This window comes from Berghia stephanieae, chromosome 4, assembly GCF_034508935.2.
Source record: "Berghia stephanieae isolate SIO BIC M18660-M18661 chromosome 4, UCSD_Bste_1.3, whole genome shotgun sequence".
Lineage (NCBI taxonomy): Eukaryota > Metazoa > Mollusca > Gastropoda > Nudibranchia > Aeolidiidae > Berghia > Berghia stephanieae.
This window is the reverse complement of record NC_088363.1, coordinates 18,756,097-18,777,620: the sequence shown is the minus strand read 5'-3', so window position 1 is coordinate 18,777,620 and position 21,524 is coordinate 18,756,097. Positions and strand designations below refer to the sequence as shown.

At 33.9% G+C, this 21,524-nt stretch overlaps 2 protein-coding genes across 52 annotated transcripts in view; both read right to left on the bottom strand.

Annotated features, from left to right (window-relative positions):
* The window catches only part of LOC144970160 (solute carrier family 12 member 4-like), a 44,634-nt gene extending 35,083 nt beyond the window's left edge, over positions 1 to 9,551 (bottom strand). The window contains exons 1-4 of one of the 2 annotated variants that reach the window (XM_078909509.1): positions 9,325 to 9,551; positions 6,380 to 6,609; positions 1,505 to 1,554; positions 295 to 363 (exon numbers count right to left, since the gene is read on the bottom strand). In XM_078909509.1, coding sequence (XP_078765635.1) covers positions 295 to 363; positions 1,505 to 1,554; positions 6,380 to 6,530 — 270 coding nt within the window. In that variant the 5' untranslated portion in view covers positions 6,531 to 6,609; positions 9,325 to 9,551. The remainder of the gene's footprint in view (positions 1 to 294; positions 364 to 1,504; positions 1,555 to 6,379; positions 6,610 to 9,324) is intronic. The other variant, XM_078909508.1, reaches the window with a different exon arrangement.
* An 8,676-nt stretch (positions 9,552 to 18,227) lies between these two features.
* LOC144970157 (C-Jun-amino-terminal kinase-interacting protein 4-like) overlaps positions 18,228 to 21,524 on the bottom strand; it is a 57,715-nt gene continuing 54,418 nt past the window's right edge. For all 50 annotated transcript variants that reach the window (XM_078909487.1, XM_078909490.1, XM_078909492.1 and 47 more), the window contains 2 exons: positions 19,430 to 19,579; positions 18,228 to 18,633 (listed from right to left, as the gene is read on the bottom strand). In XM_078909487.1, the coding sequence (XP_078765613.1) occupies positions 18,482 to 18,633; positions 19,430 to 19,579 (302 nt within the window). In that variant the 3' untranslated portion in view covers positions 18,228 to 18,481. The remainder of the gene's footprint in view (positions 18,634 to 19,429; positions 19,580 to 21,524) is intronic.

Below are 21,524 nucleotides of genomic sequence, written 5' to 3'. Positions count from 1 at the left end.
TCAAAGTTTTCATCATTTTTACTCTTTTAACTGACAACATTCGAAATTTAACTCTCTCTCTCTCTCTCTCTCTCTCTCTCTCTCTCTCTCTCTCTCTCTCTCTCTCTCTCTCTCTCTCTCTCTCTCTCTCAGCCAGGTGGAGGGTGTCGTGTCAGTTGGATCCCAAGTTTGACTCTGACACTGTGATATTTATATTGTCTGTTTTGATCTGGCATTTCTCCATACCCTATATTTCTCATAATTTCAACTTGTAATTTGGTAACATAGGTAATTCTTTTGTTGTTGAATAATCACCTTCATTTTATATTCACAAACATCATCATCACAGATAAGCTCTCCAAATCGGTTGGTACTAATGTCATTCTAAGGATCAAAATAAAAGTTATCTTAGAACAGAAAATAACAATAGGAAATTGAATTGAAGCTTCAATTTAATGAACGAAAATAAATAATGTGGACTTTTCCAGTTTCCCCTTTCTCAATAAAACACAATGAATGAAACACTACAGACGAATGAGAGATGGTATTGAGAATGGCGTTGTTAAGGTGAATTATCTGTTTTCGTTTATCAAGCAGCAACATTTTCATTACCCAGTATTCTTAGAAAGGTATGAAATAGAATTATCATTATCAAATATTGCAAAGATAAGGAAATCAAAGATGTTATAGTTATGTCTTTTCAATTATAGACCTAAATAGAACGTGTAAAGAGAAACTCCAGGCGGAGAAAAAAAATATTTCAAAATATATCAGAAGGGTAAAATGGAGCACAGACATGTGTTTGTTATTTCCATCAATTCGTTTTGACCACGTTCATAGTGTTTGTATAAATATAAGAGTAAGAGAGACAGAGAGATAAAGAGAGAAAGATATAATATTTTTGGACACACCTTTGGAACTACACTCAAACTCATATTTACCTATTAAGAACTTTCATTTTAAGAACATCCTTCTCACCCCTCACCCTCACACCAACCCCATAGTCTATCCTCGCCCTTCATCATTCTTTTTATCTCTTCCGTTATTTTTACTAGTTAATTTCCATATAAAACAAATGTTCATACTTTTGGTCAAATCAGAAAAATAGAGATCAACTTACATCCTCTCTGCCATATATGCGAGACTTAATATTGCACTAGTAATTATCAAGGGAAGCAATTGAACATTTTATAATAACATTTAGGATTTTCATGATTGTTGCCCTTGGCTACTCGATTAAAATTGTTTAAAATCTATACAACGTTGCATTTATTTAACAATTTTCACAGTCTTAAGAAATTTATTGTGTATGCTTGTTGAAGCATAGTTTTCAATAACTGTTAGCTTTTATGTTTTCTTTACAAAAATACACAAATGTATAGACCAGACACGATATAATATTTTAAGTGATTGAGTCATCAGTTTAAGAACAAAATAAAAATGAAATAAAATCTGGCCTTTATCTTAGGTCATAGAGTTGTTCATTGATACATGTGTTTGGAATGGATTAGAGAATTATTTTGACCTCATATAAAGTCAGGGTAGCTGTACTTGGCCCTTCTTGATCCAATAGTCCTAAAGAAGAGGAAAAAGAAATATATTTAAAAAATCACATTATAAAAATAAAATAATAAATTAAATTATATACCCTGTATTAATCCAATAAGGGAAATTTGTCTTTAGGGTCTATTCCAAGGGAAAACTGGAATGATCCAGGTGTCAGCCACAGTGCAGCACCACAAACTGAACTAGGGCGAGATGACTTGCTCCAGTCGGGTATTCAAACTCCCAATTATAATATGCACTGAACTGATATATTATCTAATCTAGTTATTTGCGAGTGAAATCCTTCCATTTTATGAAATTGTCTGAAATTTTAAATTGATGTCAGACAGCGACTGGATGCAACAACTTTTTGAATTTCAGTGTTTAACAACATTTTGCACTTCATTGTTAAACAAACTTCTGCGCCTCATTGTCCGTCATATGACCATTTTCAAAATTCAAATAGATTTCCTCTAACTTACATATTTTCAATACTTTTTTTTTCAAAATTTCTCTTTTCATTACCTCTTGATCTGTCTCTTCATATTTTAATAACCGTAGACAGGGATATTAAGATGTGTTTTTGGGGGCGTTTTTTTTTTTTTGTTGGGTTTTTTTGCAGTCTTCTAAATTTGTGTCATTTATAGGCAAATATTTAAGCTTAATACTTCCACGTAATATATTTCCAGTGAAAACGTTTTAATGGAAAATATGGGCCACTTTTAATGAATTATCTATTTTTATCAAAATTTGTCAAAAGACTGTAGCCACAATGATATAATTTTTTTCATGAGTAAAAAAATGTCAAAACCACACTTAAAAGCGTTGTGCCCATACAAAATTTAAATGATATTATTGACATTTCATAATTAAAATTCTTAACATCACTATATCAGGTTTCAGTTTTACCATTTTATTGTATTTTTCTCAGGGTTTTCTTCTTTTTTTTTTCTTTTTTTTTTTTTTTTTTGGGGTGGAGGGTTGTTTTCAAAGTGGCATATATTTATTGTATGCTGTTTTTTTTTTGGTTGTTGTTTTGTTATTATTATTATTATTATTATTATTATTATTATTATTATTATTATTATTATTATTATTATTATTATTATTATTATTATTATTATTATTATTATTATCATTATCATTATTATTATTATTATCATTATTATTATTATTATTATTATTATTATTATTATTATTATTATCATTATCAACATTATTGTTATTATTATTTGATATAGCGCCAGTATCCACAAATAGTGCTCAGAGGTGCTTTACAATAGTTTTTTTAGTATCACACATGTTCATTCATTCGACTACAAAATCACTACCAACAGTCACAGTTCGGACTTAACATAGAATCACGATAAGCAGAATGAAAAAGACCTGTTTTTAGATACTGTTTGAAGACTGGTAGATTTTCACATTGTCGGGTTTTAGGTGGTAAAGAATTCCATACAACTGGAGCCGAAAATGCAAAAGCACGCTCAGCAAACTTTGTTCTTGGGATGTTTTTCTCCATTAAAGAAGGATTGCCGGATCGCAGAGATCGAGTTGGTTTATATTCCCCGAAAAGGCATTCAAGGTATTCAGGTGATGTATGGTGAAGGCAATTGTAAGCAAAACATTGTATTTTATTCTTTTCTCTATTGGAAGCCAGATAGTGACTTAAGGACTGGTGTTATATGGTCCCAAGGCCTTGTCCTTGTAACTATACGAGCAGCTTTGTTTTGCAGCGATGTTTTTGGTAGGCCGTACAGCAGAGAGTTACAACAATCCAAGCGGCTGGTAACAAGGGCATGGATGAGTATTTTGCATGTTTCGTCATCAATAAAATTTTGTATTCTGCATATCATTTAGAGAGCGTTATAAATCACCTGACAGCACTTTGTTATGTGTTCGTGCATGTCCAGGTGAGTGTCAAAAAAGAAACCAAGGTTTCGAACGACATTGGAATTTTTAATAACGGATTCGCCGAAGGGCAGTTGGTCAATGAGAATATCCTTTCCTGTCTTTTTGAATACAATCAGCTAAGTTTGATCTCATTGAATTTAAGCTTGTTGTTTGTCATCCATGCTTTAACATTATCTAGATATGCTGTGAGTCGCTCTTTTGTTTCTTTGATATTTTTTAATGAAATGGGAGTGTATAGCTGGGTATCATCAGCATAGAGATGATGGCTGAGACAGAAGGTCGCGATGATGTTGCTTAAGGGCTTTGTGTACATTGTGAAAATATAAGGGCCAAGCACTGAACCCTGTGGAATGCCAAATTGCAACTTTGTTGGTGGTGAAAGGGAATCATTTATAAGAATGCATTGTGACCAATCTCATAGATAGCATGAAAACCATTCTAGAGCTTTGTCTCCGATTCCAAAGATCCTCTGCATTTGGTCCAGTCGTATTGCATGATCCACAGTATCGAACGCAGCACTTAGGTCCAGTAGCAGTAGTATTACATTATCATTTTTGTCAAGTAGGTCGAAAATATCATTGTGGACACGCAAAAGTGCTGTTTCTGTGCTGTGTGATTGCTTATAAGCAGATTGAAAAACAATATGCAGCCTGGTGAAATTAATGTAGTTATTGAGATATTTGACAATGAGTCTCGCTATTAATTTTGAAATGAAATGAAGGTTCAAGACTGGCCTGTAGTTTATAAATTGATCGCTGTCTAAAATTTTCTTTTTCAAGAGTGGTTCATGGTTTAGAGCTTCTGGAATGTCTGCATTCTCAATAAACCTATTTGCAATCGAAGTGATCGCAGGTGCGACTTCCTTTAAACATTCTTTCAAAAGCCACGTTGGTACAACATCAAGTTTGCACTGTTTATTTGGAGTTTCTTAATTAATTCAATAACCTCTTCTATTGAAGCAGAGCAGAAATTGGACAATGAGCATGATTTAGGTGGTAAGCTATCTTCATATTCAGAGGTGTTGACCGTATTGTCCATGTTGGATCGAATGGTATTAATTATATTAATGAAATAATCATTGAAGCACTCTGCCAGTTCTGATTTGTTTTGGTGTGATGGCAGTAATTTTTCCCTTCTATCAACTTTCATCAAACGGGTTCAGGACATTTAAAAGCTTCTTACTGTTGCCTTTACTATCGTCCACCTTGTCTCTGATAGATTTTCTTTTGGTTTCAATTATCAAAGTGTTAGTTGCAGTTCGTGCTTGTTTATATAACTCTCTATGTATTGTGAGTCTTGTTTTCCATGTTTCTTCTGCTTCTCCTCTCATCTGCTTTGACAACTGAATTTCCTCAGTGAGCCATGATGTGTCAGATCTTATGGTGATAACTTTGGTTGACAATGGAGAATGGTGATCAAGAAGTTCAGACATAATTTAGTTAAAAATAGAAACTTTATCATCTGTTGTGTATGCACATTCAACTTTGGTGGTAAGACCCAATGTAATAAGGTCATTTTTAAATTTCTCAATATCTAATGACTTATATTTTCGATATGCTACTGTCTTTTTGGTGGGTTTAGAGTTTTCCAAATTCAACTCAAGTAAAACAGATTGATGGTCTGATATGTGGTTACTTTGTACTTGTGGGTGTTATTCAACAAAGTGTCATCATGGTGTTTAATTATGAGGTATAATGTGTTTCCCTTTTCGTGTGTTGGTTCTGTGATGAGTTGGACATAGTTCTGTGCCTCAATTATATTGAGAAAATCAAATGCATTGTTATCTGACTCGTCATTCACGTGGATGTTAAAATCCCCTAAGATATAAAGATTGTCTTTTGTTGACAGATCGATGAAATAGTGTTCAAATTCTGTCATAAACTGTCTAGACGTTGTTTTGTTTTTGTTAGATGGTGCTGGGTGATAAGTAAGAGCAAAGTTAAGTTTCATGTTTTTATATTTTAGTTGGCATTTGATGGTTTCGAAGGCCGTTGGCTTAGTTGTTACTTTTATTTTCTGTAAGGCAATATTTTCCTTGTGAATAATCATTAACCCACCACCTTGCCGACCTTTCCGGCTTTTCTTGATCACATTGTACCCAGCAGGTTTTATTTTATTAATGATGTAGTTACATACTGATCTTGAGTTAAATAAGCCACATTTCATTTGGTTTGACACTTTAATTTTACTCTGCAAGTGTTTCTCACACGTTGACACTCTATTATACTGTGTGTTGTTGTTGATGTTGGTGTGTGAACTGTTACTCAGCAATGCAGAGTGACTAGGTGAATGATGATGTGAACTGTTGTTGTCATATTATTTTGATTTGATAAAGGTGAGTTATCAAAGGGTGCGTTGTTGGTCACTGTGTTGTTTACTTGTATTGTTGTCAGTATTGGTGGGGGTCTTGGAGGGTGGTGACGAGGGGTAGGCCGATGATTAGTTTTCATCATAAGTGGTCTTTGCTTGCGTCTTCCACCTCTTTGGTTTCTATAAATATGTTGGTGAAAACAGTCACTGTTTAAAAACAGTTCACGGCAAATATTTGCTTGGTATAAAAATTGAGTTGTGAATAAAAATATTAAAATTGAATGTAATAACAGGGTCTGGTGAGAACTTGTCATGTCGATAAAATCCATTTTAAATATTCAGAAATACCGTAAAAATCATGTAAAATCACTAAAAAATACTGTTAGAAACCGACAAAAGTTATATGAAATGAAAGAGCACGGTGTCATAAATACAACAATATAAAAAGTCTGGAATAAAAATATGTATACCACCAGTAAAATTTAGAAAATGTTCATATTGTGGAGCAACACACAACATAATTTGTTATTGTTATAGTTGTTGATTTTGTTGTTGACGTTATTAGTGCAGCTGCCTCTGCTGCTGCTGATGTCGTTGTTATATGATATGCAATAAATAATTCTAGACTCACTGAAAAAGCTCCTCCTTCTCTTTTCTGCTAGTCTCTCTCTGTAACCGCCATCAATATCACTATCAACTGTTTCATCAAAAATGCTCTGAGGAATTAACACATCATCTTGCCTCACAGGAGTAATCTTAAAACGGCCCACTGCATCCTCCATGTTGTGATTTTCTCCTTGTCAAGATACCAAAATTATTTTAGGGTCCACAATGTCAACGCTTATCTCTGTTTTTCAATTCCTGGAAGTAAAAAAAAATGTATTAAACAGTAAATCCACATTTTAAAAATGTTTAACAACCCTTTATTTTTTATCTTTAATGAAGCATGTGAACGCATTATTTAAAAGTCGTCATTGCCTTCAAATAAGCCAAGTGACTCAGTCATACTGAGTATTACTGTAGATGTGCATACAAAGAAAACATTTATGGTTTTCCTGATGGTTTGTAGTACATTTATAAAGGTGTCAATTATTGCTCAGAAGCTTGAAACCAACAAGTAATTTGTCCCATAAGTAGAACGCATTTGGGAAAAATGAGTAAAAATGATTGTCAACATTAGAGGAATAGTACAATTTTGATAACCCGACAGCCAAGATTGTATGTTAGTTATTTTATTTGGTAATGATCTGCTGTTATCATTATAGAGTCATTTAATCCTAAGCAAAGATTTAAAATTTTAGTTTTCTCCCTTACTTTATGTTGGGGGAAACATTCTAATTGTTTAGGGGATTCATTTTACTGCAAATGAATGAGTAAGATCTTAGAGATATTGTGTTATTGTTCCTTTGATACACTTTATAAAGTGTTATGGTGTTATTTTATTCTTTTATTGAAGGGAAGCAGTGCATATGGTAAAGAGGAGGAGTTGCCTCATCACTTTACTTACATTTAACTATCAGACAAGATGTTGGGGGGATTTTTTTTCTGGCTGACATGCAATTAACTTGTTGCAGAATAGAACAAAATCACACCCCTTGCCCTTCGACCCAATGATTCAGAGAGTTTGAACAGTCATTAATTCAGTCACCCAAGGCAGTGATTGCTAAACAATCCTTATAGGTAAAATACTAACCAAGTCTACCCACTAAATCAATTGTACCAACATACAAAACTGAGTGCAAATCTTAAACTTTAATAGTCTGGGAGATTCTAGTAGCTAATCACCAACTTGGTAGTCTAAAAAACAATAACTTACAGTGACATCAACTTCATAACAACTAGCCACATTTGTCCGAGCGGGCTGATGGTGAGTCACAAATCACAGTTTTGATTGGTCAAAAATCTACGGATTGCTTGATATCTGAAGTAGTAGTTGTAGTAGTAGTAGTAGTAGTAGTAGTAGTCGTAGTAGTAGTAGTAGTAGTAGTAGTAGTAGTAGTAGTAGTAGTAGTAGTAGTAGTAGTAGTAGTAGTAGTAGTATAGTAGTAGTAGTAGTAGAAGTAGTAGTAGTAGTAGTAGTAGTAGTAGTAGTAGTAGTAGTAGTAGTAGTAGTAGTTGTAGTAGTAGTAGTAGTAGTGATAGGTGGTGGAGGTGGTGGAGGTGATGGTTAAAAAAAAAGTTTTAGTGATTCATCAATAGCGCAATATCCACTATACATGATTCAAGGCGTTTTACAAAGGGTCCCTGACCAACAGCATCATGTAATATGTAGAATGAGACATGACGCCTGTTAAGCGATATTATATTGTTTTTTTTTTCAACAGAGATAACGCTGTTAACAGCCAGGTACTCATTTTACACCTCAGTATGGTGAGAGAATGTGAGTAAAGAGCCTTCTCCAAGGACTCAACTATGTGCCGAGCGAGGCTAGAACCCAGGACCTTCTGTGATACGAAAGCAAGTGTCATACAACAATAATAATAATAATAAAAATAATAATAATAAAGTTTATTGTATAGCGACCAATTTCGTTTACAAAACATCTCAGGCGCACAAAATTATAAACATTTGTGTACACATGCGTATACACATACAGAGATGAAAAATAGCTGGTAACATGAATTATTGAATAAAAATCAAATCCCAACATTTAAACAATAATGGCAGATGAAGGGAGATTATATTATGTCATGAGAATTCTGATGTAACATATGTGAGGCTGGCACAGACCACATAGCCGCACATGGTAGAAGTCGAAGTAGCAGTATTACTACGACTACTACTACTCCTACTACAACTACTACTACTACTACTACTACTACTACTACTACTACTACTACTACTACTACTACTACTACTACTACTACTACTACTACTACTACTTCTACTACTACTACTACTACTACTAGACCTACTACTTCTACTACTGATAAAAAAATTGAGTTTTATATCGCGCAATATCCACTAAATGTGCTCAAAGCGCTTTACAGGGGGTCCCTGGTCAACAGCAACATTTAACATGTAGGACGGGACATGACGCCTGTTAGGCGATATTACAATTTTTCGGACAATGACAACGCTGTTTACGGCCAGGTACTCATTTTACACATGAGTACGGTGAGAGAATGTGAGTAAAGAGCCTTTTCCAAGGACTCAACTATGCGCCGAGCCTGAGGCTCGAACCCAGGACCTTCCGATCCGAAAGCAAGTGTCATACCACTAGACCACATAGCCGCACAACAACAACTACTACTACTACTACTACTACTACTACTACTACTACTACTACTACTACTTCTACTAGATACTAAAACCTCAAACAGTCATCAGTTTGACTAAAGTGGTCTAACGGTGCATTGTTCATTGTCAATGCCACCTGTTTGTTTGTCTAAGCTGAAGTCTTTTTAGACTTTAAATTATTTGGAGGAGGACAGAAAGAAAGTCGTTGTGATGAAAGAAAAGTCTTGAACTTTACTGCACATGTAATTTATCCATCTACTCACACAAGACAAATGAAAGCTAACATGAACATGAGACTGAGACAAGAAAATGAAATCCTAGCCGTAGCCTACTCACCCTAATTCCCTAACTTTAACTTTAACAGCGTCAAGAAGAACATCAAAATTTCATCAATCCCTACCTGTCCCAATTCAAAATATAATCAGAGAATGTTTCCTTAAACTATTTATTTGAAACGGAACAGGAATAGCGGTGAAAAGTTTCCGAGAGGTAAATTTTGAAAACAACGACACTCCGGAATTCCATGGCAGTACTGCTTACTCCACTCAACAATCCAACCGTTTCCATGGAGTATTTACCTATTTCCGTAAATCAAGATTGCCAGATAGGTCTTCAAATAAATGAATGAATGAATAGCATGGCTGCTCTCTCTCTCTCTCTCTCTCTCTCTCTCTCTCTCTCTCTCTCTCTCTCTCTCTCTCTCTCTCTCTCTCTCTCTATGGACGCTTGGCGTGAATGTGTGTGTTAGGTAGCCTACTTCGAGTGTGTCAGTCTATTTCTTGTTTCCAGATAGTAAATTGTTTCCATAAATCTCTGTCCAGTGCAAGTGTTCTTCGCTTTAGAATGTCATCATGTGTGTTAAGGTGCTGAGGCAATGGGCAATTGGATGTTTCCTTGTGTTGTTGAAATCAGTTCTTCGGTCGTTGTTTCTAAATATATTTGATATTTTTGAGATCTTGATTCAATGCTGTTGGAAGTGAAATTGGTGTATGCCCTCTGTATTTGGCTCCTTGTTTGAAGTAATCATCCATCTCGTCGGAGCACGTGTCCGAACAGTTTCCATCTTTGTTTCTTTATACGCGTACTCTGCATCTGTCATAAACATCCTCATTACTGATTTTGTCGGGCCAATGTACCCAAATAACTCTTCTCAATGTTTGCGATGAAGGGAGTCCAGGGTGTCCAAATTCTTTTTTGTAAGACCCCACGTACCACAGTTGTATAAAATGATTGGCAGTGCTAGCGCTTCGTAAAGGCGTATTCTTTTATTTTCATTAATGATGTTCGTCCTGTTCCAAACGTTGTGTAGTTCTCTGAATGCAGTTTGAGCTAGCATTTTTCTTATTTTGATGTCTTCATTCTCATTAATCAAATTTCCGAGTTTTCTTACACTTTTCCATTCCGCTTGTTTCTTGTTAACCACTGTAATGTCAGTTTTGGATTCGTTGACCTTTAGATTCCAATGTATTTGATATTATTGGTATATGCTGCTTCGCCAGATCCGCTGTACCAAATATGATATCAATATTGTCTGAGTAGATCAGTTTGCGGGTAAGGATTTGAGGAATCGTGAGTTTTTGTCTTAACTCTTTTAGTGTTACTTCCAAATATACGGAAAAAAGATTGGGCTCAGGCTGTCTCCTTGGGGAGTTCCCAGCGATGTTAATAGTGAAACTGTTTCCGTACCAGATGTAAACATTAGTATTGTGTTTGCCATCAGTGATCTTATTAGTCGGATAAGATTTTAGTTATGAGTTAAGAACCTTCAAAAGCTTTGTTCTGCAGATTGTATCAAAGGCAGAGCTCATGTCAATGCCAATAATATAGTGAACTCTTCTTTGTATTTTTCAGTTCTGGCTTTCAACCACCTATGAGCCCACATAATGTCACTGATACTCCTATCTTTTCTGAATCTGCTCTTTGTAGGTGACAGATATTCCTCCACCTTTGATCGTATTCTGTTGAGTGTTATTACGCTGAGCAGTTTTCTGTGTTGAAAGAAGAACAATTGGTATTAGATTTTCAAATGCTCCCATTTTCTTGTTTGGTTTATTCAACAGAATTAGTTTACCGGAGCCCATTTATATCTTCCAACATTTGGCTGAGTATTTTTATCATCCTTCTGAACTTTTTTTTTTAAGGCAAAACAAATGGTTAGCGACTTGGGTGGTCTTATTTGAAATAAAAATGAGATAAGGCATCGGCATGGTAAGATAAAAATAGACAAAGTAGAAAGGGAAAAAAATACAAGAAACAATTACCCAACAAAAAAATAAAGTCTGCTTCGACTTGGGGTTACCAGTCAGATGGGCTGTCATTACACCACAAAGGTAGCAGCTTCTAATGGTGCTCACACTACTATGTTATGACGATCGACCCAATCAGCAAATTCCTTACCGCCCGGAAGCTTCGTCACAACACACCGTTCAACTAGATGCTCTGCGGTTTCGGGTTCTATCCCACGTCGGGTACATGCTGGACAGGTTATCATAATATGTAGTTGGGACGATTTAATGCTTATAATCTTCACAAGATGTCGTGTACTATTTATACCGTTTCAGATGTTGTTCTTAATTGCTTCAGTGCCGTTGATATGCAATAAAATCTGAATTCCTTAACCCTCGAGCAATATCATAGTATTCTTGAACTCCCAACTTATTGCTCGAGAGTTACATAATTTAAGATTTGTTTTTGACAGAACGTAAGATGAATATTATCTACATCATTTAATGCTATGAAATGTATGTATGCATTGACTGTTGACTGGTTTTGATTATTTTTATTACTTGTTCTTATCAAAGGCGTGTGGAGGATTTAATCTTATTACTCGTATTCACTCCTTTAGTGAGTGGTATGATATTAAATTGGGACCAATTCAACAGAGAAAGAAAGAAAATCTATTAGTACCGGTTTGTCTACTGTCTAACAGTAGAACACTTAGCATGAGCAGTTCAAAAATAGGATAGACACGGGACCATTGCCAAAATAATACGCTGGAGTCTACGTGCATATTTGCAAGTTTGCAAAATCCTCATTACTCGGGGGGGAAAAATATCACTCATTCCCCAATTTATAAGTTAAATCATACGGCGCTTGCGACACTATTGGGTCATTTCAGCACCGATTAAAAAGAAGGTGATAAAAAAGTGTGGGACTTTGTGGGGGGGGGGGGGGGGGGGGGATAGGTCTAGCCACCAACAACCAAAGAAGAAAAAAAAAGTTTAAATCTAACAATTTTTAATCCATAACAGAGAGGTGATTTACAAAGGGAAAAATTATCTCACAAATAAAAAACAAAAAAAGATAAAGCTGTCTCCTCTCGAAAATGATAAACAGCCATAATAAGGAAAGGACGAATAAATAGGGGGATAGAAGCATAGACATGGCTGTCCATGGTTAGAAATGATAGCAAAGCTGCGGACAGAACACATAGCTGTGAACCAATGAAATATCCGCAGTCCCACCCACAGACTAGGAGTCCTGTGTAATCTGTGGTCCCACCCCCTCCGCCCAAGGGAACCTCACCTCGCTAGGCCCGATCTCATTTCGGAGCAATGACAAAAAAAAACATGGAAATGCCAAAAGACAGTGGGGAGGAGGGGGAGGTAGATTAGAAGGCACAGCAAAGTTCTTCAGCTTCAATGTGGACATGATGATGCTTAAAATTCAACTTCAAGTTTAACTCTTCAAAACAAAGTTGAAATAAAGTAAGTTTTCATTGGAGAAAACGAATTTTGTTCCTTACCTTCATTAAACTCCCAAATTCTGATATTTTTATCGCTCAATTTTCTTTTCTAGTTCGTTCCGACATAGCGCATTTTAGAAACGAAACGAAATGTTTCTTGCACGAGAAACTCATGAGTAGTGCATAATAGAGATATATTTACAAAGAGAAATATCATCTCCCAAAACTATAACTAGGTATATAATTAACTATTTCCCTCCCAGACAAGGATTCCGTCCAAGGCCAGGACAAAACATGTAATCTCATTCCAAGACAAAGGCAGAAAATAATTTGGGAAACCGATATGGGGGATAGAAGTATAAGTAGAAGACAAAGTGCTTCCCTGCCCGTTATGGGTAGACAAAAGGCCGCACCCAGTCAGCTTCCTATTCAATGCCTTTTAAGTATGAATCCATTGTTTGAACTCCTAAAATAAAAGAAACACGTTCATAAAATAGAACAACGAATCGAAATATGAGAATGTAATAGCAGTCATTTATTAAACTTAGACCATATATTATCAAATGAGGATTTGCGTGTATGAAAAACAATAGTTATAACACTGACAATAAGTTAATCAAGTTTTACACTGTACACAGACATTATGATATAAAATATAAACATATCCCAAACACTGAAAGATCTTAAAAGTGTAATGGGTTCTAATCAGGTTGAAATATAAATTATGCACCTAACCTTCCCTTTGTAAATTAAGTGATTATTTGAATTATATAAAGAAACCAATATGATCAAATAGGTTACTTGGGTAAAACTAGCAAATGTACGAAATGATACTGTAATTAAATCGTGAAATGATATTCACCAACTTCATAATCTCAAATCAGTCATTAAGACTACTTCCATTGTCCCTTGGTCACAATAAGTAACTGGTTTAGCAATTGTCTGAAATGTCTCATAATCTCATCAACCTCACAAAAAAAGTGACATATCTGACTTGGACTTTGCCTTAATTCAAATAAAATCAATCAAAAATTGATATATTTGACTTTGATATTGCTTATTAAAATATAAGCTTTTAATCATACCATTTCATCACATTTTTTAAATGACTACACAAGATGTCAATAAAAACATACATTTTTATGGATCGAACTTGCTAGATCAGATGAGCTCTCTTACTTTCATCAGTGAATTAAGAAAACAACAAAGTACATTTGTATACAATAAAAAGCTTTGAGAAGGATGTGATAATTGACCATTTTGATTGAAATTTGCTAACGAACATAATTAAAATCTTATTATAAAATATTTTTTATTAAATTTGTATCCTTTTCAATAAAGGTCCTTAGCAGGGTTTGTTTTATTCAATTTTTCACTTGTACTGAACTGTAGGAGCAATAGCAATACATAATGATTTTAACGGTGTTATCAATTTTTCGGTTGATGTTATTGTTATTTGCTTTTTTGGTTTTAGCCTATAATTTTTTTTTAAAACTCTTTTCGCCTTCATTTTTTTTTTTTTTGGGTGAGTGTGTGTGTGTGTGTTTTGTCAATCTATACTAACCTTCCTGCTGAGTGAAGTCGTCTGACTTAAAAAGCAAAATAAAACATTTTCCGTTTAATGCCCTTTGTTTATGGACTTATGGTGAATAAGACATGTATTTATAATCTTCCCGATAAATTTTCAAATGGTCAACCTGATTAGAACCATTTTTAGTTATGAAGCTCATCCACTGAATTTGCTGATTTTGGGGGGATTTCTTTCTAACTACTGAATAATGCGTTTACACTAAGCCGTACAGAAAGAGTCCATATATATAATATCTATGAATATTGATGGCAAAATAGTCAGAAAGGTCCGTAGTAAGAAAGAACAAGCACATTTAAGGTTTGTTTTATTTTTGGTTCAACAAATACAACTGACAATACAATACTGGTCTCTCCCTCACCCCTTTATAAAATAAACTTCCTCCCACTGTACAAACCGTTTACCACCCTGGACCTATTTATAAAAATAAATAATGCATACATATCACACCTATCCACACATATTATATACATCAAATGATCCCTTTCCCCCCCTCCCCCCCCTCTCTCTCTCTCTCTCTCTCTCTCCTCTCTCTCTCCTCTTCTTTTCTCTCTCTCTCTCTCTCTCTCTCTCGCACTCTACTCTTTGTATGTTTCAAAGTTTTCATCATTTTTACTCTTTTAACTGACAACATTCGAAACTATGAATGGTCAATCCAATAAAATTAACCAATGTCAATGTCATCAGAGATAGTTTGATAGGTATTTCAAAAATACTTTCATCTCAGCCTTTACATTTTAAACCCTACTGTTCTTGTTTTTCCCTTCACGGTTCTTTAATTTAAAAAAAAATAATTTTATATAACATTAAAAGCAGGGGAAAAAAAGAGTTGATGCAAATAGGTGAGTAAAAGTGAAATATGTAATCATTAAATTACCTCCACAGTTATTATTACACTATACATGTCCCCACCCAATGCCATTTACTAAGTATCTGCTGGAATAAAAAAAATATATATGAAGCGATTCAGTGCACTTATAATGTGCACACAAAGATTATGAGCGATTGTCATCATACTATATAAAATGACAAGAGAGGCTCCACCAAGCGTGATAGTAAACATACAAAGAAAACAATGTATAATGGTTCTAAAAATTTGACTCCAGATTTGCTGGAATCATTTCGATTGCTCATGCTCTTTTTTTTTCTTTTTTGCTTCTTTAAAAAACAAAATATTAAAATTAAATAACAATTCTAAAATTCAAGACAGAAATAATACGTCACTTTACTTTGGACCTCGCAGCTTTGTGACTCTTTAAAAGAAATTGGGTTCCGCTTTTTTGGAAAAATCAAACCACTTGTAAGCTGAACTTCAGCTTTTCACAAAGTTGGTTGATCAGCCCGACTTCTTTTGTTTGAATAGTAATACATAATGATAGTAATGGTGATATCATGAATAATAATAATAATGACGACAATAATAATAATAATAATAATACCATCAACTGGTGTAACTTTGCCTTAAGGTTTAACTTTGCCTCTGTAAATTTGGAGTATTTTGAGTCATCTCAGCTTTGTTGTAGTTATTTTCCTGTTTAAAATGACTTGATTTTTTATAAAAGGAAAAAATTGCCACAAAACTAAACATACTCTAATTGGTCGAATACTAAAGAGGCAAAGTTTCCCTTTAAGGCAAAGTTACCCCAGTTGACAATAATAATAATAATAATAATAATAATAATAATAATAATAATAATAATAATAATAATAATAATAATAATAATAATAATAATAATAATAATAATAATAATAGTAGTAGTAGTAGTAGTAGTAGTAATAAAAATAATAATAATAATATCTCCATATTGATTACAATATTATGGATTCATTATGAAGAAAATTGTTCTTTACAAGGATTACAAATATAAAATGCATTCCACTGCCATTAGATAATAATTTGTTGTCATAATTTATTTACATAATGTGACTAAAATCTACTGCAGAAATTTTCCCAGGAAAAATAGACAAAAATCTATGTGGTATATTTATGTTATTTCTTGCAGTATTTGTCAAAGACAAAATAACAAATAAAATATATATGACACTGCACTATTGAAAGCCTTTATTTATATTTCAGGGACCAATTCAGTGTATCGCCAAGAACTAACAGTTTACCTGTTATTTAGTTTGACTGGAAAATTATGTCAAGATAATACCCTTGTCATTTCAACATTCTCATACAAATATAAACAAAAAACAAGCATACAATTGCAAGATTAATTAATATCACATAAGAATTTTCAGGGGATCTGGGAGAGGGTGATTACGAGCTAAATAAGCATTTTAAAATTTTTCAGATAGAACAATGCCAAACTATCTAAAATCAAGTTATGTGAATGGACTGTTATGAATAATGTAAAAAGGGTTCCTGATGATTCAGTGTGCGGCCATTTAACCAGTGAAATCCCTTTCACATTCTGAGTATTGTGATCATTTTGAATAATTGAAAATCACCGTAAAAGCCCTGAAAGTCTAAGTAGCTATGAATATTGTATCAATCAAATTACATAAGTTGGTTGCATGGTTCCATCTACTTTCGTGGAAACGTCTATTAATAAAAACAATTTTTAAAAACCCAGTCTTCATGGGGTGAAACCCAGTCTTCATGGGGTGAAACCCAGTGCTAAAAGTAAAAGACGCCACTGTATAATTTCTATCAAGACAAGTTTTTTTTTGACACAACTTTCTTATCTCAGACTGACTAATTGTCTTTTTATATTTATCTGTAGAAAAAGATTCTGATTTGGACATAAGTATTACAAAAAAAAATTAACAAAATCCATTCCTCGTTTCTATTGTATCATCAGGCTGGCTGCCGGAGTGTTGTGACAACTATTTTGAGAAAAATTAAACAGATTATCAAAGTCCAAAAGTTGATTCCATTTTAATTGCTATAAGTATAAAAAAAGACATGACATTTTGCAAGAAAGTAAAAGAAAAGCTTTAAAAATGTTCACACTTTGAGCAATCAATTATGTTTTAAATAAGACTACTGGCTTAGATAGCATGACTATTCTTTTAAATTAAAGGCTACACCAAAAAGCAAAAAGTTTATTTTTTCGACAACATAATGTCTTGTTTTAATGTATGGTTATCATAAGAGAACACATTTTGGCTACTCCACTTAAAAGCAAAACTTGTACAAACACGACAATAAACAACAATAATTTGGCCATATTTGACTGCATCAATTTCATCACAGCAAAGACAGTATTGCACAGAATTACTCTCCTAATGCTTTAGTTTTCAATCAATAAAACAAATGCCATCAAACCCTCTCCTCTTCATATTTATCTTTTCATAAATTTTAAACAATTTGTTTACTTTTTACAAAGTACAATAAACCTCAGATTCAGTATAATAAAGCCGGATACATCGAGCCCACCCATTATATAATAAAAGCAATAATCCCTCTGTTAATTTTTTTTCTCTTTTATCTATTTGTATTACATTTGGTGACGGAACTTTACTTTCAACATGGCGATAAATGTAATAAAAGCCTATTTGCCTGATTTTATACATAAAGACCAATCTACAAACCAAGTTTGATTGCTATAACGTCAATCATGAAAATTTTATTTATCAACGTCAATGTCCAGTCCAACAGCGTGCTTATATCATTATATTATCATATTTCAACTGGAGGGAGTAAAATTAGTATTTATACAAAACATATATATATTTTAAAATAACATTTCTGCCATACACTGACAAAACATCTTTTTTCCAATTTGGCCAGAAAACATTTCATCCATTTATAGATAGATTATAGTCACCCCCCAATTTGTCAACAACAAAAAAATTAAACCTGAAGCTTTTGGTTTACGACTTTCAACTTTTAGACAAGTTGAGGCTCGTTTAAAACCTATTGATATATGAGGCAAAACATTCTGCCCAAAATGAAAAAAAAAAAAGTTTTTTTAGCCAGTGTATAGCAGTTTTGAGTGGAGCTTAGAAGTGAAGATGTTTTTCTTGTTTTTGTGTGCATTTTCACTAAGTATCCATGTTTCAATTTTAGTCTTGAATCTCTTATTTTGATCAAATATTTTCATACCAAAATGCAGTTTTATTGCACATGGTTCGACAATATCTTATGAAACTTTAATTAATCCATTGAGGTCATAACAATTCTGTCTATCGAAGAAAAGAACAGAATAGTGTTGTAAAGTAGACTTTGTCTTTAATGATTGGTAGGGGTGAAGAATTATTTATCGTCTTTGCTATGAATTGTTGACAGCCACTTGCCATACAATGACATGACTGCGATCCACTTTGTTGACAAGACTAGCCTTGGCTGGGTTGTTCTCATCATCATCGTCATTACACATGTCTGGTGGCAAAGCAAGAGCTGGATCCTCTTCCTCTCCATCACCTGGAAATGCAACATTGTTATCAACTTTAGTAATGGAAACGATAATGCATTGATGATTTTGATGATGATAAGAATATGATTCACATCAGCGTGGCTCAGCAGTACGGTCTTTGCTTCGAACCTGAAAGGTATCAAGTTTGATCACCTGCCACTGCGCTGTGTGGCCTTGAGCAAGTCACCTCGCCCTAGCTGAATTTGCGGTACTGCACTGCAATTGACACCTGGGTTATTCCAGTCTTCCCTTAGAATAAGACCCTAGAGACAAATTCCCCCTATGGGATGAATAAAGGGAATTTTATTTTTTATTTGTTATCAATTGACACAAATAAAATCAATAAGTTTTGCAGTCATACACACTTTAAACATTGTTGTAAAAATTTTTAACAACTATTTAGAAAAATGTGGACTATGCGATTTTGTACAATGATTACGAGATATGGCTGTGGTAAGTCTAATCTTGAAAGGATAACAGATGATAGATAATTAAACCAACCACTATCAAAAACGAGAGAAGCTTCAAGTTTAAAACCGTGTGTAAAGTGAGTACCTGGCTGGAAACAGCTGTATTTCTGTCCCAAAAAATGTGACAGCACCTTATTAGCATCATGTCTCTTCCTATATATTAAATGTTGTTGGTTTGGAACCACTAAGAGCATTTAGTGGGTGTTGTGCTCAATCAAAGCTAACATTTTTGCTTGTTTTTGTTTTAAATGGCAACTGTAGATAAGATTTTAATTGTCTTAAGCGCAAACAAAAGCAACAAAAATACAAAATGTCATCGACTGCAAACTCTTACCCATTCGGAAATCAACATAGCCTTCTCCTCCAGACAAGACTAGGCGAGTGTTGGATTTTGGAGCTGGAGTAGCCTCCCCTTGGGCCGATGAAGACACTGATGAGTTTGATGTTGGGTCTGATGCAGCACTTAATCCTTTTCGCTCTTGACCTAGAAGAAGGATGAGAAAGTATGTAAAACTACAACAAATCTTATTATGGTTATGAGATATTGCCTTTTGGGATTACAACACAATATGGAAATATAAAAATAAAAACAAAGGCTGCAGCCATTTGGACTCGAGTCTAAAGTCTCTCAATTCGGACTCAAAACTCCAATGTACATGTGCAATCACCAGGTTGTGAGGCAACATGCAGCAATTCAACCTTGGCCTTTCTCCGGTTTCTGTGATTTGCCCAAAAAAATTCTATACAAATTAAGAAAGGTATTTGTGACCACAAAAGTGAGCAACAAGTGGCAAAATCTTAAATATTATAGAACACAGAAAAACAGGGGAAACGGCAACCTGAGTTCAAAGCAAAATACTTTGAATAAAAACGATCAACAGGTAGTCAAGACCCACTTTATTTGATGAAAAAGACAAAATCATTGATCAATTGGAAGTCTAATTAGAAATTGAAGAGGAAAAAAGTTAAAACCCTTCAAAGGTAATCAAAGTCAGTCAAAGTAACAGTGGTATAAAGGAAAAGCTTTTCTAACAGCAAAATTCAGGTGATGTCCAAATAAAATCAGGACAAAATAATATGCATTCTGATAGTGTTAGACAAGCAACAATCATTCTACCGAGTCTGAATAGCCACTTCGAAAAACAAAATCTTCCAAGTGATCAGTTTTTAAGTTGTTAAAAAGGTACAAAAACAATATGAGAAAGACATAAATGACAAACAATTTGGGTTGAAATTTTAATCTTTCAACCTTAAAATCATAATAATGATTGATGTTAAGATTTATATTATATTGATTAACAATGGTTAAAGCTTTACATTCAAGTAACATAACATATAATCCAAGTATATCCCGTTGCACTCTCACCAGACATCAAACAGATTTTCCACTAGGACAGCAGTAATAACGATGAGGCCAGGACTTTAATATAAAGCCCCATATCATTATATCTGCTCTCTTGGTGAAAAGTGTTGGTCAGCATAAATATCCCAATAAATAAAAGGAATAAAGTGGTTTGGGAGAATTCAGTCCAACTATTACATAACAAATCTATAGAATTAAAGCAAATTATTAAAAGTTAGTCATATGTATTTTTACCAAAATATAAATATTACATTAATTAAGAGATTTCAGTGGTGAAAAAAGAGAACAGCTTTGTTTGTCTTCGTAAATTTTCTCTTTTTTTTTAAAACTCAGCACAATTTTGGTGATAACATGTATGGACACTTTAATGAATTCTACATCTACGCATTTAAGGATATAGAGAAGCTAAGATCAAGAAAACTTAGATAATTCTGGATTACATTCATTATTCAAGGACGGACCATACACAATCCAGAAAAAAACAAACATTTTTTCTATCCCAGATTTTAACAATTTATAGGAAAATATTTGTTCAACGTAATTCCTGTTCGAGAAAAGATGTGTGTGTGTGTGTGTGTGTGTGTGTGTGTGTGTGTGTGTGTGTGTGTGTGTGTGTGTGTTTCTGCGCATTACATTTACACCTTAATCAGTGAAAAATAGATTGATATCATGATGGAAAAAAAAATCAAAATTTTACAAGTTAAATTTTTTTGAACATCAAATAAATTGCATTTTGTTATAAAAATGCCAAATTGCGATCACACCAGACGTTGTTAAACAAAAGCAAGGCTTGTATGCAATTTCCTACCCAAAAAAAATAATTTTTAAACACGCAAAAAAGTCCTCTCTCCCTACCCAATGTTTTGATCTTGGTAGAACCAATTAAATTTTAACAAGTCCAAGAGCAAAAACCCCCTACTAGACTTGCAAAATTATTGGATAACTTCAGCATCAATATAATAAACCAAAATAATCATGATAACTAAAAGATTGTTGATTTGGAGTATATTTGTCAGACTGTTTTGTTTTGTTTTAAGGGTTTTACGGCGCTTGCAACACATTAAGG